The 16,244-nt window shown below is 49.0% G+C and overlaps 1 protein-coding gene across 3 annotated transcripts in view; it reads right to left on the reverse strand.

Annotated features, from left to right (window-relative positions):
• Positions 1-4,788: 4,788 nt before the first annotated feature.
• Positions 4,789-16,244, reverse strand: part of Ephx1 (epoxide hydrolase 1) — a 32,979-nt gene continuing 21,523 nt past the window's right edge. For all 3 annotated transcript variants that reach the window (XM_051148029.1, XM_051148028.1, XM_051148030.1), the window contains exons 4-9: positions 10,986-11,213; positions 9,813-9,942; positions 9,130-9,338; positions 7,084-7,192; positions 5,497-5,622; positions 4,789-5,077 (exon numbers count right to left, since the gene is read on the reverse strand). In XM_051148029.1, coding sequence (XP_051003986.1) covers positions 4,876-5,077; positions 5,497-5,622; positions 7,084-7,192; positions 9,130-9,338; positions 9,813-9,942; positions 10,986-11,213 — 1,004 coding nt within the window. In that variant the 3' untranslated portion in view covers positions 4,789-4,875. The remainder of the gene's footprint in view (positions 5,078-5,496; positions 5,623-7,083; positions 7,193-9,129; positions 9,339-9,812; positions 9,943-10,985; positions 11,214-16,244) is intronic.

The following is a 16,244-nucleotide window of genomic DNA, read 5'->3' on the forward strand; positions in this document are numbered from 1 at the left end:
TTTTGTTGTTGTTGCTGCTGTTTTTCGAGACAGGGTTTCTCTGTGTAGCCTTGGCTGTCCTGGATGCTCTTTGTAGACCAGGCTGGCTTTGAACTCACAGGGATCCACCTGCCTCTGCCTCCCGAGTGCTGGGATTAAAGGCGTGCGCCACCACCACCACCCGGCCTGAGATGCACATCACCCAGGACAGCGGTGGCTTTATTTTTGCAGTCTGTGTAAAGTGGGGTCTTCACTGGGTGAGCCATTTCTCCCACCCACAGGGTCTAGTTTTAAGTGGAGGAGCCTCCATAGCAACGTCCATAGCAGTGGTTGCGCCCACTGTCCCTGTCACCAGCAGTGGATGTGGTCTTTCTTCCTCATTCCTCTCTCTTGCATTTGTCACCATATTTGGACCATTTCCTTGTCAAGTGTTTTCAGGTCATTTGGTTTTCTTCTTCTGAGCTGTTCATCTCCCATCTATCGACTGCATGATCTTTGCTCAGGTGTATGTGTTTCATCTTTGGAACTCGACATAGCACTTTGATATTATGTGCCTGTCAGATGTGTGTAGTTCTGTAGGCTGTCTCCTCACTATGTCGATGGGCTTTTTTTTTTCCTGTGCAGAAGGATTTTAGTGTCATGTAATCAATTTGTGAATTTTTAAAAATCTAAGCAGACATTTATTTTTTTCTTTTTTTAATATATTTTATTAATTTATTCATATTACATCTCAATTGTTATCCCATCCCTGTATTCTCCCATTCCTCCCTCCCTCCCATTTCCCTCTTACTCCCCCCCCCCATGATTGTGACTGAGGGAGACCTCCTCCCCCTGTATAATTTGTGAATTCCTGATTATTTTTCTAGCCTATCGGAGTCCTTTCCAGAAAGTCCTTGCCTGCGTCTATGTCATCTTGAAATGTTTCCATGCTGTTTCCTCCTAGCACAGTGCTTCTCAACCTTCCTAGCACCACGACCCTTCAGTCCAGCGCCTACAATTACTTTTGTTGTTACTTCATAACTGTAATTTTGCTAAAACGAGTTGTAATATAAACACCTGTGTTTCCTGCTGGTCTGCTCTAGCAGTTTCACAGACTCCAGTCTTATACTAAAGTCTTTGATCCACTTGGAGTAGATTTTTGTGCAGGATTAGAGATGTGGGCCTAGTGTTGTTCTCCTGCGTGTGAATACCCAGCTCTCTCAGCACCGTTTGCCAAGGCTTTCTATCAACATGGCTTTGACAAGGTGGCTGTCATCGTGTAGGTTTGTATCTGGGCCCCTCCTGTATCCCATTAGGCCACATGTTTGTTTTTGTTTGTTTGTTTGTTTTGTCACTATGGCTCTTTAATGTAATTTGAGGCCAGGTAACTTCAGCATTGCCAGCATTGCTCTTTCTGCTTATGGTCGCTTTGGCTACTTAGGTTGTGTGTGCTTCCACATAAATTTTATGAGTTTTGAAGTGATTTTTTTTTATGACTTGTGAAACATATTATTGGAATTTTGATGGGAACTGAATTCAGTCTATAGCTCACTTTCAACAATATAGACATTTTTCACAACTTTACCTCGACGTGTTCCTGAGCAGGGGAGCTCTTTCCACTAGACCATCATGTGGCATCTTCTTTGATTTCTTTCTTTAGTGTCTTAATGTTTTCACTGTAGAGGTCTTTGCTACATTTATTTCTATTTTGCTATTTATTAGCTTTAAATTTTTATTTACTCTTTTATGTATATGGGTGTTTTGTCTGCACAGATGTCAGTGCACCACATGCATGCCTGGTGCCCACAGAGGCCAGAACAGGGCATTGGGTCCCCTGGAACCAGAGTTACAGATGGTGAGTCCCCACATGGATGTTGAGAATTTGGACCTCTGGAAGAGTAGGAAATCTTCCTGTCTGCTGAACTATCTCTCCAGCTCTGGTCTGATTCTTTTCTCAATAAGTTTGTTATTGGAGCACAGAAAAGTGACTGGCTTTATCTGCTGCTTTTGTGTCCTGTGCTTCCCTGAAAGTGTTTATCAAGTTAAGAGTGTTTGGCGGAGTCCTCAATTTTTATTTTTATTTTTGTTGTACAAGAGTTTTGTCCACATGTATGTCTGTGTACCACATGTGTGCTGGTTGCCCACAGAGGCTGGAAGAGGGCATTAGATCCCCAGGAACTCAAGTCACAGATGGCTGTGAGTTGCCATGTGGGCAGTGGGAATAGAACCCACATCCCTCAGAAGACCAGCCGGTGCTCTTAACTGCTGAGCTGTCACTCCAGCACCTTTCAGATCTTTTAAGAATAGGGTCATGTGTTCTAGAAACAGGATTAATTTGGTTTTCTTTCAAATCTGTATCTCCTTTTGGAAATAAACTCTTAAGTTTAGTGCACTGATGCACCATCCTCACTGGATCTATACCCCACGTGTACCCTGCTCCTGTGCATCCACGCGGTGTTAGCTTCCTGCCCCCCACATGTACCCTGCTCCCGTGCATCCACACGGTGTTAGCTTCCTGTCCCTTATGCACCAGTCTCAGCACTGTTAACCAGATCAGTGTGCAGTGCTTGAGGCCCTGACTGATGCCCCCATGGGAAAGGGCCATCATGTGGCATTCAGAATGCCAAGAAGGGACTTTAACGTGACTCTGCCAAATGAAGAGCAAATGTCTTTGACATATGAGAAAAGAAAAAGGACAAATTCTGAGGCCCTTAACGATCAGATCTTTGATCTACAGCTTGTTTTTGTTTTTTTGTTTTTTTTTGTTTTTTGATTTTTGGTTTTTTTTTTTTTTTTGTCTTTTCGAGACAGGGTTTCTTTGTGTAGGCTTAGCTGTCCTGGGCTTGCTTTGTAGACCAGGCTGGCCTTGAACTCACATTGATTGGCCTGCCTCTGCCTCCCAAGTGCTGGGATTAAAGGCATGCACCACCACGCCCCATGATCTACCGACTTTTGAAGAAGAAAAAGAAATCTGCCTTCCTCACTGTGGCATCAGTGGCCAGTTTCAGCCACAGTGTGCAGTAATTGGTGGGTTTAAGGCATCAAGTAGTTTCACATATCTGTTGGGACTCTTGAGAGGCCTCCGCTATAGATAAAGGGGCAGCTTTGTAGGATGGATACTCACGCTCTGGGCTGTAGCGCCCTCCTCACCTGGTGATTCGTGTGCCCATGTGAGGTCCTCTGATAGCCACAAGGGGGAGGCAAACACACACCCCTGTGAATTCAGCAGCTGCATGTGTCCTCTGCTGCAGAGGGAAGTGCCAGATAACACCCCAGGAGAGGCCAGGGCCCCTTTCCTTCCTGGCTTTCCTCTTCTCTAGCCTTCATATGTTGCCATAGGAGGGGCAGAGCAGTAATGGCTGCTGCCCTAATAGCCGGGGGCAGGAAAGCAGCCTTTCCAGCTGATACCTCTTTGAGGGTAAGGACTCTTCTTAGACAAGTCCCTGATGACAAGGTCTCCAGATAGCATCATTACTCAAGGACACCTGAGGCCCTGCCAACAGCAAGGGAATATGCCAGATGGGCATTCCCAACCTGTTCCCGGGAGGAGGCATAGCGGACACACACACAGCCCAGCAGAACACAGCACCAGGAAGCTGTGTTTCCCCTGAGAAGTTGGGGGGAAACATCTTTGTTGCTATCTGGCGATAGTCAGGCCTAAGATGGACTCCAGATGGGTTCCAGACGTTTAGTGCAGGGGACGGGGGGCCCACTTAGGGACTCCCAGCAGGGAGGTGTGGGGACCAGGAAGGCACCTGCTGCTGATGACTGTAGCAGGCTCCTAGCAGCTGTGCACGTACGTACTTCCACATCTGTTGTTCTGGGTTTTTGGATCACGTTTATTTGGGACCCTGGCTGGATCAGGGCAGAGGTTCTGGGTTACCACACAGTAAGCAGTCACAATGAGGACTATTAATAAAGTATCCACTGCGCCTAGCTGGTAAGACCCTGCCTCTCTTTCCTCCTAGGGGTCTGAGAGATTCCAGGCAGGGGTCTGTTCTCTCTAAGGTGGGGGGGGGGGGCAGTGCCATGGGGTTCATGGAGGGATGTGAAGGATGGAGCGGCAGTGGGAGAGTGGGCACCCGGGCTGGGTGTTGGAGCATACTTAGTCCAGAAGCTACACCCCACAGAGGGTCAGACAGCCCCTGGTATTTTCCCCAGGGGGATACTGGAGCTGGGCAGCCGCTTTTGACTAAAAGCAGCCTCCCTGCTGCCCACTGGGGGATGCCTAAGGCACAGGATCATGATAGGGAGAGGTCTTCTGGGGTAGAGAAGGAGACCGTGTTCTGTTGGTACAGAGCCATGCATGGGGGATCCTCTCTGTCTACCTCAGCCACAGCACTGTGGGGACCAAACACAGCTGGCTGACCTCTCTGGGCTCATTTGGAGACATGGCTGGAGCTGGGATAGTTAGATCTTCTCACAGACAACTGCCAGCCACACAACCTCTGCTCCCAGTGGCCTGTGCTCAAGAGGTCCCAGTAGTTTTCCGAGGTTGCCTTCTGAGCGCAGTATGGCCTTGACTGCTGGTGGCACCTAGCTGCCCCTCTGCCCTTGTAGTCAAGGCCAGGTTCAGAGGGTCGTGCTGGGCCCAAGACTGGTGGAGGTGGGTGAGCCCTGGGCAACTCTCCTCAGGTGTCGAAGAAATACACGGTACTTGCTCTACACACTTTTAGAAACAAATGCATTTATCATTAAAGCCATGTAGCTTAACATAGGTTCGTAGTAGGGGAAGCATACAGGGGTGGTGAAAGGTGACTCTGTGGGGGTTAAGTCTGGGCCCCTCAGTGTGGTCAGGGGACAGAAACAAATGTATTCCTCAGAAAGGGGTCATCTTTCCTAAGTGTGACTGGGGAGAGGGGTGGGGGTGGGGGGAACCAGGGCTGCTGCCAAAGCCAAGGTCGGAATCTAGCATCATTACTGTAGCTCTGCCAGGGAGATGAACTTGTGGATGTCCTGGGCCAGAAGCTTTGGCTCTTCGAAGGCAGCAAAATGGCCCCCACGTTCCATGTAGGAATAGGAGATGAGTTTGGGGTACTTGACCTTCACCCACTTTTCCGGGGCGTGCAGCAACTCGGAAGGGAAGGCTGAATAGCCGGTCGGCACAAAGACCTTCATCCTGCGGGAAGAGGGGTGAGGCTGAGATGTGGTTTCCAGAGAAGACCCCTAGGGCCTGGGGAGGACTCAGCCATATGTGGAGCCGTAATGACAAGGGTGCACACTACCCTCCCATTACAGCCCCCATTTTCCATTCATTAAGAACCTTTTCTGCCAGGGAGGGTCACTCAGGTAGGGCAAGGGCAGCCTCTGATGCCCACTTTGCTTGGTCGTCCCTTTGCTGTCACCTGAGGGTCTCCATATGGGTCTGTGAATCCCCAAGCATCTGACCCAGTGGGCCAGCACCCTGAAGGAGCGGATACTGAGCACAACTGGTATTTTTTTTTTTCTTACCTTCTCATGAAGCCTGCTCTGAGGTAAGGACAGGTGGTAGCCATCCCCTAGCCCCAGAGGCCCCTCTCCCTGCTCAGCCAGCCTAACCTCTCATGCCTATGGACCATCACGCCCTGGCCCATGTTCTCCTTGTAGAAGCGCTGGGAAGAGACAATGGTTCCTGTTGTCCAGTAGATCATAATGTTCGTCAGCAGATCGTCCAGGGAGAACTTCCTGGGAAAGCACATGGGATGCCCAGGCTCAGTGAAAGCTATGGCTGTCAAGAACAAAGGCGCTGCCCGCTTCAGGCTGACCACGTCACACAATGCCTAGCTCTCATGTTCTGGGAGCCCAGGGAAGGGCAGATGAATGATAATTGCCACTCAAGTGTGTGACCTCCCACCAGGGATCCCTGGCAGTTGTGTGCCTTCTAGCCGGGCCTCTGCTTTTGGCCTCACGCCTCCCTCTGCAGAGCATAGCGTCTCTTCTGTGATACTCGCTGACCTCCTGGCTTCAGCCCTATGGTCCTCTGAGTCTTGACTGTGACTAGCTATAGCCTCCAGTGGCCTCCTAACCGTGCTGACGCATCCAGTGCCGGTTGCTGACTCCTCTCAGGTCACAGCCTTGAATGTGTCCTGCTGGGCTGTGGCTCTACCACAGCCCCACCTCTCGGGTCTCAATCTTGGACGTGCCCTGCTGGGCTGTGGACCTACCACAGCCCGACCTCCCTAGCTACCCTCTTTGAAAACATCTTAGTCTAGCAGGCACCAATGCCCACTGTGTGTGGGCCTGGAACTTCCAGGTTTTTCTGCCCCAGAGGAGTTGTGATCTGCCAGTGTTGGTCCCTGACTCTCCAGATTGGCCTCCTTGGCCACTTGCTGGCCTCCTCCTCACTGGGCTGGCTGCATTATCTGTCTCAGATAGGCCTCCTCAAAGCTGCCCTCTGCACCCTTCCATCTTCTACTCCTGCCCCTTCTCAGACCTGCACCTGGAAACGGTTCCCATTGCTCAGGTCTGTGAAATGAGGCTCTTATTAGGCCCTGTCCTATTTGTCCGTCCCTTTGTCCTTTCCTGTCCCTTCTTTGTTATCAAAAGGACTTCCCAGCATCCCCAGATGCTGCTATTCACATTTTCTGTGATATCTACCCCAGATCAACCAGACCACACGAGACTGCCTTTTCCACACAATATCTTACCCAAGCTCTACATCTGTGGATGCAGGTCCTGAACGGATGCTCCACCTGGATGCTTTGCCATCTCTGCCCTTCAATGTGACTATACTAAAAATGAGCTTGGCATCAATGCTAACCTCTCTGGACACAGGACTGCATCACAGCAACACACCCTCATGCATTCTCACAGCTCTGCCACTTCCTAATGGTTTCCACAGAACTCACAGGCTGTACAGGTCCCATCCGAGAAGGCTCAGATGGTATTTGCTGCTTTGGGGACTTCCTGGCACACGTATTTTGTCTCACCACCAACTAAGAGGCTGGTCATCGGCCTTTTCTGGCCTCTCCCTCCCCATCCCCTATGCAGGAGTCCACTGGCCATGGAGTAGGAGGGGCAGCAAGCCAAGGACTGAAGAAACTTGCTGGCTTCCCCCATGGAGAGCCTGAGGACAGGGATGGAATGTTGGGCCGAGAGATGCGGAGCCTGGGGATCCTGTCTGACAGAAAGGTGGTGGGGCTTCACCTCTCCAGGCCTCCATCTTCCAGTTCGCGGTATTCTGGCTTGGTCCAGGTGGAGAACTTTTCTAAGATGTACGCAGCCAGGCCCACGGGAGAGTCGTTCAGAGCACAGCCTGGGTGGGAAGGAGGAAGGGAGGGATTCAAGCCTGGCCCCAGAGAGCATGTGACTCCAGGACGGAGGTGTGGGGGTCTAGCTGTGCACCCTGCTTCTGCAGCCCTGGCCTGAGTAGTCTCATATAGCAAGTTGAGAACAATCTTTCGTATAACCTCATGGGATTCACAGACTATATTTCGGTTTAAAAAAAAAAAAAAGGATAATTAGTTACAAATCAATATTGATGTACCTATGAGTTACAATACTGTTCCCCTGAAACAGCAGGGGGCAGGGTAGGTCAGTGAGCAGCACTCGGTTGGCATCCATGAGGTTCTAGGTACCATTTCTAGCATCAAATACCAATGCTGGGATAACAGCAGAGAAACTTCACAGAAGTCACATTGAGCACAAGGAGCAAGAAGAGAGAGTCCACCTAAGGGTGAATACAGGCGACAGTACCCGAGAACCCCTGAGGTCCAGGTTCAGGCCATTATCTGTGTCTGGGGCCCTGGGGACCTGCATTTTACAACATGTACAGGGACAGTGTACTTCTGGACAGTGCAGCTGGAAGGCAGGAGAGCTGGAGACTAACTTCTCTGTGCTGTATCTTGCACTTCTCGTCATACGACAAACAGCCGCTTCGAAATTGGAAAGACAGCCTGACTTTATAAAGTGCTATTATGATCAGGAGCTGTCCTTGGTGTGGGTACGGAACTGCCATGGGAACTGTGAGAGGTTCCGAAGTGGGCAACATGACTCCCAGGTGTCCTCCGAGTCCACTCAGAGGACACTTGACAGTCCTTGGATCTCCTAGGGCAGTGATTCTCAACCTGTGTGTCGAGACTGCTTAGAGCCAAACGATCCTTTCACAGGGATCACATGTCAGATATTTACATCACGACTCATAACAGTAGCAACATTACAGCTATGAAGTAGCAATGAAAATAATTTTATAGTCGGGGGCAACCACAATATAAAGAACTGTATTAAAGGGTCAAAGCAGTAGGAAGGTTGAGAACCGCTGTTCTAAGGATCGGCCCCCCTTCCTTTGTCTTTTAGCTGCTTTACAGCTCTGTAAATGATAGAAAGACCAGGAAAACACAAATGATTCTGGTCTATCAAGAAGAAATACATTTTTCAGTGTTATTTTCTTTTTCTTCTTCTGTACTGGGGACTGGATCCAGGGACTTAAGCAGTTTGAGGCAAATGCCCTCCCACTCAGCCACCCCACAACGTGTCACCCTGAGATGGAATATCAGTCTAAGCCAGCCAGGCAGGCCTGGACTTTTCGGAGCCTCTTGAGGTAGCCTCCAGAGCAGCTGGGGCTACAGAACTGTGTGTGCCATCAGGCCTGGCTACTCTGAGGGTGTTAGTTCTGATCCATCAGAAATCAATTTACACCAGGCGTGGTGGCACACACCTTTAATCCTAGCACTCAGGAGGCAGAAGTAGGCGGATCTTTGTCAGTTCTAGGCCAGCCTAGTCTACAAGGTGAGTCCAGGACTGTTACACAGAGAAACTCAGAAAACAAACGAAACAAAACAAAACAAAATAAACCAATTTGTATTTTAAATACCTTGGACCAAACTATTGTTCGATCATCTTATCATTTCCCTTATGAGTTAAATAGTCTCGTTTTTGTTTCTTTCCTCCTCCTCCTCCCTCCTCTTTTTTTTTTTTTTTTTTTTTTTCTTCTTTCAGTCAAGAGTCCCACTATGTAGGCCAGGATGGCTTGGAACTCACTGTGTAGACTACCCTGGCTTAAAACTTGTGGGGTTCCCTTGGCCTCTGCCTCTCACATGGGACTATAGCTGTGCTGAGCAGCAGGTCACTTGTCTGGCCCATGTGATGGCTTCAGTTCTCGGTATGGAAAACAAAGAGTTCTGCTTTCCTCCTTAGGGGCTTTCTTGGCATAAGCTGAGATTCCCTCTGGGCCCCCTGCCCTGGTGTGCTTACCCACAGTGTCCGGCTTGGTGGCCTGGATGTGTAAGTAGCCACTCTCTCTCATGATGCTGTGGAAAATCTTCTCCTTGAAGGGGTACAACAGCTCGATATCCCTCTCAGTGTAGCCAAGAAATCTCCCAAAACGCTGGCCCAGGAGAGGGGTCAGGGGGTAAAAACTTCGTGAAATGAAAGCCATATTCAAGTGCAGGCCTTTCACGTGGCTGTGGGCAGCAGAATGGGTCCAGGTGAGCTTGGCTGCTATGAAGGGCAGGTGTGAGAGGAGATGGGGGAGGACAGGGCCAGGCCACAGAGGTGAAGCGCACAGGCCAGCCAGCCTCTGTCAGCACCTGTCCTTCTGGGGCTTCACTGAGTTGGAGGTAAATGGTTGGGGACGAGGAAAATTTTCTAGAGTGTTTTTGTCAGGGCTGTTCTAGACCTTACCCAACATGGTCCTCTTCAGACATAGCTACCCCCAAGGGGAGAATGGGGCCAACACACCCTCTCCCACATAATGAGAGAAGACCTGTTTCCTTGCCCCACCCCCAGACCCATCAGCATCCAGGCCTGTGGGGACTTGGCTAAGGGGAGCCCCAAGTCTTACACATTGCTCAAGAGGGTCTGGGATGAACAGTCCTGTGTCTTGTGTAGATCACACAGAGACAGAAATCTTGGTGAGGCTGTGCCATGCCACTTACTTGGGAACCATCTGGGCCATGTTGGTGCAGATGAGGGACCCCCAGTCCCCGCCTTGGATGTAGAATTTCTGGAAGCCCAGCCGCAACATAAGCTTGTAGAAGATCCTGGCAGTGGCCACCGTGTTTAAACCTGAGCGTGAAAGGGACAAGATAGGAGCCAGGCGTGGTGGCGCACGCCTCTAATCCCAGCACTCGGGAGGCAGAGGCAGGCGGATCGCTGTGAGTTCGAGGCCAGCCTGGTCTACAAAGTGAGTCCAGAATGGCCAAGGCTACACAGAGAAACCCTGTCTTGAAAAACCAAAAAAAAAAAAAAAAAAAAAAAAAAAAGAGGGACAGACAGGTTGTTCTGTACAGAGAATGGTCTACGGTAGCCGTTCTTCAGGCTTTGAATGAGTGAGGTGCTAAGTGCAGCAGCAGCAACAGCAGCAGATAAAATAGAAAAAAAATCATCATTTCAGAAGTTTCCAACAGGCTATACGGGTGAGTGGAGGCACCTGCCTGAGAAAGCAAGCAATAAAAGAACCTTCCAGAAATCAATGAGGGAGGTTGAAGCAGACACCTAGAATTCCCTGTGGAGAGGTTTCTCTCCACTGTTGAGTTTCCCACCATAAGGATTTATATACTATGCAATAAACAGTGGCAGTGTCTATTGGAAATAAATTTGCCTTCTAGCTGTCCTCAAGGATGCGATGTTTTTAATACTCTTAGCTGCTTGCTGTTTTTCCCTCTACCCGAGGCCAGCCTGACCCAGGACTGGGTGTCCTGAAGGACGCTTTGAGATAAACATGCTTTGAATAGGGGTTGCAGTGGGAGTGTCAGCCATCCTTGCTTCCAGAGTCAGATTCACTGCAGCTTTCAACAGCTGGTGACAACTTTCTAGTGCAATGAGCATGACACAGGGGAGTCATGGGTAGGTGCCCAGGTGCCTGGTAAATTCCCCAGACCTTTCTTTCCCTAGGTTGAGGAGAAAACACCTCATAGGAGATCAGAGGAGCCTTGGTGTCCTGAAGAAAAACCAGACCTCACGGCAGTGTGCTTGGTCCTGCCTCTCTCAGGACACTGCAGCCACCAAAGAAGGGTCTGTGAGGCACAGCACAGGGCTCAGAGTGGTGCTGCCTCGAGCAGACACCAGTGAAAACAACACAGTCTGGGATGTGCTTCAAAACCTTGTACCTTTCTTGCTGGATGCCTCTGAGAAGCCATAGCCAGGAATGGAGGGACAGATGACTTCAAACACGTGCTCGTCACTCAGGCCATGGGTCTTGGGGTCAGTCAGCAGCGGGATGATCTTGTAAAACTCATAAAAGGAGCCGGGCCAGCCGTGCACCATCAGCAAGGGCTTTGGGGTGCGGCCTGAGGGCATCTGGGGAGGCTTCACATGGATGAAGTGGATGTCCAGCCCTGGGGACAGAACACAGTCAGGGTGAGGGACAGAGCACTCAGGGTGAGGGAAGAATAGTCCTGCTGTAATAAAGACTGAAGTCTTGGAGATCTTGTTTCTCATGAGCCATTCCTAGGCAAGAATAAGTGCTGTGCCCTTAGTGTCCCCAAGGTACTGATGACAGTGACAACAAGCCTCACTGTTGGGTGCTTACAGCGTACTCTGGCTATGTGCTTGTCCCCACTGACCTCCCAGTCACATTAGGGTGTGCTCTCTGGAGGCAACAGCAGGGCTCCACAAACGCTTGTTCATTAAGAGCACACCAGTGGCCGGGAGAGGCCCATATACCAAGCAACGGTGGACTGCACTTGACAGAGCACCGCAGTATGGTCCTGTGATGTGACACCATCAGAGCACTCATCTAGTGTACAAAAGAACTCATTGCCACGAAACTAAGTGACCCTGTCAGGGCCATGCTATAGTCCAGTTTGGCAAACAGTTCTATGCACAGTATTTTCACTTACATGGTGTTCCTTTTTTGTTTGTTTGTTTTTTCGAGACAGGGTTTCTCTGTGTAGCCTTGGCTGTCCTGGACTCACTTTGTAGACCAGTCTGGCTTCGAACTCACATCAATCCGTCTGCCTCTGCCTCCTGAGTACTGGGATTAAAGGCATGCGCCACCACACCCAGTGGTGTTCCATTTTTTAAAATGAAGTATTTTTATTTATTCTTCAATAATTTCACATATATATATACATATATATGCACTTGTGTGTGATACTATCAAGATACAAACACCATATACACACACATACATATACATGTATAACCTATTAAATGTAATAATAATATACATTTACATAACATACACGCACACATATGTGTATATATGATATGACATGTATATACGCATCTGGAGAGTGTGGCACTCCCTAGGACTCTGCTCTCATATTCATGTCCTCTTTTTTTCCCTAACTCATTAAGTCCAGTTAGTGCTGTCTGCACATACATGGCTATGGCCAAGCTACCATCAGCTACAACCCCAGAGAAAAATGACTTCCCTACCCCTGGCAGCCACCAACAGCCAACAGAGTCCCACCCAGGGCAGTGCCATGCTGCAGTTATTGGCTGGCCTAACCTGTTCGTGAATGCAGCAGCCACACATGACTTATGTTCTGATGAACCTGCCTGATGTAAAAATTTCGGAAGTAAAAAAAAAAAAAAATGCATTAAGTAGTCACTTATTTCGTGATCTAACAGATTGGCAGATCACTTGTGTATTATGCATGAGGCCCTGTGTCCAGTGCTCAACACACACACACACACACACACACACACACACACACACAGTGCATTTAACATATCTAACTTGTCAAACATGACAGCTTAGCCTCCCCAGTTCCCTGCAGATAGGTTGTTTCCTCTGTGGTAATGGGGCTGTGTGAGAGTTGTGCCTGTTGTGACTGCCACCAGCCTGGGAGAAGGACCAAGTACGGTTTCTATAGAATGCACACTGACGTCATATCATAACCAACCATGGGCTACACCCTCCGGGGCTTAGTTTGGGTTCTATTGCTGTGAAGAGACACCATGACCACTGCAACTCTCATTAAAAAAAAAAAAAAAGTTTGACTGGGGCTGGCTTACAGTTCAGAGGTTTAGTCTATTTCCATCATGGCGGGAAGCATGGCAGCACGCTGGCAGTTGGTGCTGGAGATGGAGCTGAGAGTTTTGCGTCTTGATCCAGAGGCAGCAGGAGACTGTGTACCACACTGGGCATAGCTTGAGCATATAAGACCTTAAAGCCCGCCCCCACAGTGACACACTTCCTCCATCAAGGCCACACCTCCTAATAGTGCCACTCCCAATGTGCCAAGCATTCAAACACATGAGTCTGTGGGGGCCGTTCCTATTCACACCACCACAGAGGCCAAGGACTTGGAGAGATTTGAAGTTCTCGGGGATAAATTCCAAAGTTGTACAAAGTATTCCTCTAGAAGTGGTAGAGCCAAGTACTTTTTGTTCTTTGTGAGGTATGTATTTAAGTTTTTCTACTATGAACAGGTATAAAGTTTCCCACATCTCTCCAGACCCCAAAACTAAGCTTTTATTTTTATATATTTTTTTTTATTTTTTGGTTTTTTGAGACAGGGTTTCTATGTATCACTCTGGCTGTTCTGGACTCACTTTGTAACCCAGGCTGGCCTCAAACTCACAGTGATTCGCCTGCCTCTGCCTCCCGAGTGCTGGGATTAAAGGCATGAGCCACTGTGCCCGGTTCAAACTAAACTTTTTAACTTCTCAAAATTATTCATTAGAAATGTCATCTGTTCACTTTATGGTGATGGCGCTGGATCCCAGGCCCTGAATGGTTTAGGCAACTGGTCCATTGGTGAGCCACGCCCCTCGCCTGCAGTTGGGCCACGCCCCTTGCCTGCAGGGCCCCTTACTATGGCTGTAGATCCATCCTAGAACTTAGTCCTCTGCCATCACCACAGCATTCTACACATTGTTAGCATCTCCCAAGCCCATTTAATCTGTTTCCGGTAGTTTCTCTGTTTCAGATACCTCACATAGGTGGAATCATGAATCTGCCCTCTTGTGAATGACACTGCAGATTTTTTTTTTTTCTTTTTGAAAACTGTTCTCACCGTCCCAGGCTGACCTTCAACTTCTGACTCTCCTGCCTCTGTCTTCCAAGGACTAAGACAATAGACCCCGACACCTGCTGCATTTTCTCCCTTTTCAAAGCTGTATGACTTTGGTCCACTCACTCAGTGCTGTGTAGTTCAGGGTTTCTGGCCTTTAATCTGACCACACTTTTCAGGATTCTTCCCAGGCCCCCGCCTGCCCTGGGTTCTTAGGGTTTATTTTTTTAGTATATTTCACATTTCCAAGGAACACTTTCAGAACATAACAAAACTAAAAAACTGTGCTTGTTCTATTTTGGAACCTTATTTTTTCTACTTAGCAATAATATCTCCCAGGATGCTCCTCGGTTGCTAACCTTACTGACAATCTTCAAGTTCATTTTAATGGGTATTTTTAAAAATGAGCCCATTTCTAATTCAAATTTTAGTACCATGTCATCTGATGTTAAAATTAGAAAAATAAAAATACATATCAGCGCTTGCATCCCCATGGGCTCTCCTTAGAAGCTCACGTAAGGACAGCAGCATTTGGCTCTAGACTAGAGACACACTGACATACTTGCGTTTGTCTGTGTTCCCTTGTACGAGTTGTATTATAGCAATTTGAAGTTATTATTATCATTATTAATTTTTTTATTTTTTGGTTTTTCTAGACAGGGTTTCTCTGTGTAGCCCTGGCTGTCCTAGACTTGCTTTGTAGACCAGGCTGGCCTCCAACTCATAGCGCTTTGCCTGCCTCTGCCTCTCGAGTGCTGGGATTAAAGGCGTGCGCCACCACGCCCGGCATTAATTCTTATTAGTATTAATTCTGACTAGTATTATTAGTGTCTTGCACCTCCTCCTGCTGAGCCACCTTCCAGCCTGAGGACACTTGTAGTCCTGAGGTGACCTCATGGGCCTGTTTCCCTTGCGGAAGAAATGGCTTTGGTTTCATCTCCTGTAGGACAACAGTCTACGAATCCAAACTGAGTGCAGGAAGGCAGTAGTGGGTCTGGAGAGAAGCAAGAGGAGTAAAAAGTGTCACAGGCAGAGAGCCTAAGTCCCCTGGGCAGTTCCTGAGGGGTGAAGGGTCAGGGGCAGAGCCTGCCTGGGCCTGCATCACCTGCCTGTGTCCAGGGAAACCGTCTCCTCCCTGGGTGGGTGGGTGAACTTACCCTTCAGGCTCTGAAGCCCTCAGACTCTTGGAAATCGAGAGGGTTCTCCTATCAGGAGGCCTGGGGTAGGGGTGGGTCTGTGGCTCTCCTTGCCAAAGAAGCAGAAAAGTGGCAGGACAGGGAGCTCCATAGAGGGGCTGGTGGGGCCCTGGACACACCCCTGGTGAAAGGGTCTGAGACTGAAGCACAGAGAATGGGGACACCGAGGGTCCCCAAATAGTACAGCACAAGGCGGAGGATGGTAGGGAGCAGGGCAAGCCACCTCAGACTGTGGAGCCCAGGAAAGGAGCGGGATGGAAGATTTGCTGGGACTGTGGACTGAGGCTACTCCCTTCCGTAGGGCAGGGCTGAGAACCATGATTCCAAGTCCAACAGACAGAACCCATCCTGCCAGGGCCAGGTCTAAGGAAAGTACACAGAATTGCTCAGAGGGCTACTGTCAAGCCCCTGGTTATCTTTGTGTTGTGGATGCATCTTCCAAGAAGCCCTTCCTCACAACTGGGGAAAGGAGCTCTGCGTCATGCCCCAGCCATGAACTGTGAGACCCTGTCCTGTCTAACTTGCCATCCTAGCCCGAGTACAACACCTGAAATGGAGAAGTACACTGTTCATATCTGCTGCATGGACACAGGAAGTCTGAGGCAGCAGACAGCGCCATGTCTGAGCCCACAAAGCCGGGCCATTTGGCTTTAAATGACAGCCTGTAGGGCTGGTCCATCTTCCTGAACAGCTGGCTTTGGTAAAGTGGCTGGGTGCTCTTAGTGAACTCATGGCGGGAGATGCCAGGATCTTGCACAGCACAGCGGCGCCCTCCGAGAGTAAAACCTGACTACAATGTGACGTCAAACTCCACCTGTAGCCCCAGCTCTTCAAGAGCCTGGGGCAGGAGGATCATTTATGGCCAAGAATTCAAACCAACCTGGAACCACACACAGCATCCAGAAACAATGGGCAAATGATTTGAGCACATATTTTTCTAAAGAACTAAAAATGTCCAATATTTAATACAAAGATGCTTCATACCATTAGTCATGGTGGAAAAACAATCATGATCCGCTACAAACAAAAAACCATACATATACATATACATATATGTAGGAAGATAGCACCCCATAACCTTTAGGATGGCTACTGTCACAAATCCCAGGAATTAACAAGCCTAGGGGAGGATGTGGAGAGACTGGAACACCTGTGCACCCTGAACAGAATGTAAAATGTTTCCATGGCTGATGCAAACACCACAGTG

The sequence above is a fragment of the Acomys russatus genome, chromosome 6, assembly GCF_903995435.1.
Source record: "Acomys russatus chromosome 6, mAcoRus1.1, whole genome shotgun sequence".
Taxonomy (NCBI): Eukaryota; Metazoa; Chordata; class Mammalia; order Rodentia; family Muridae; genus Acomys; species Acomys russatus.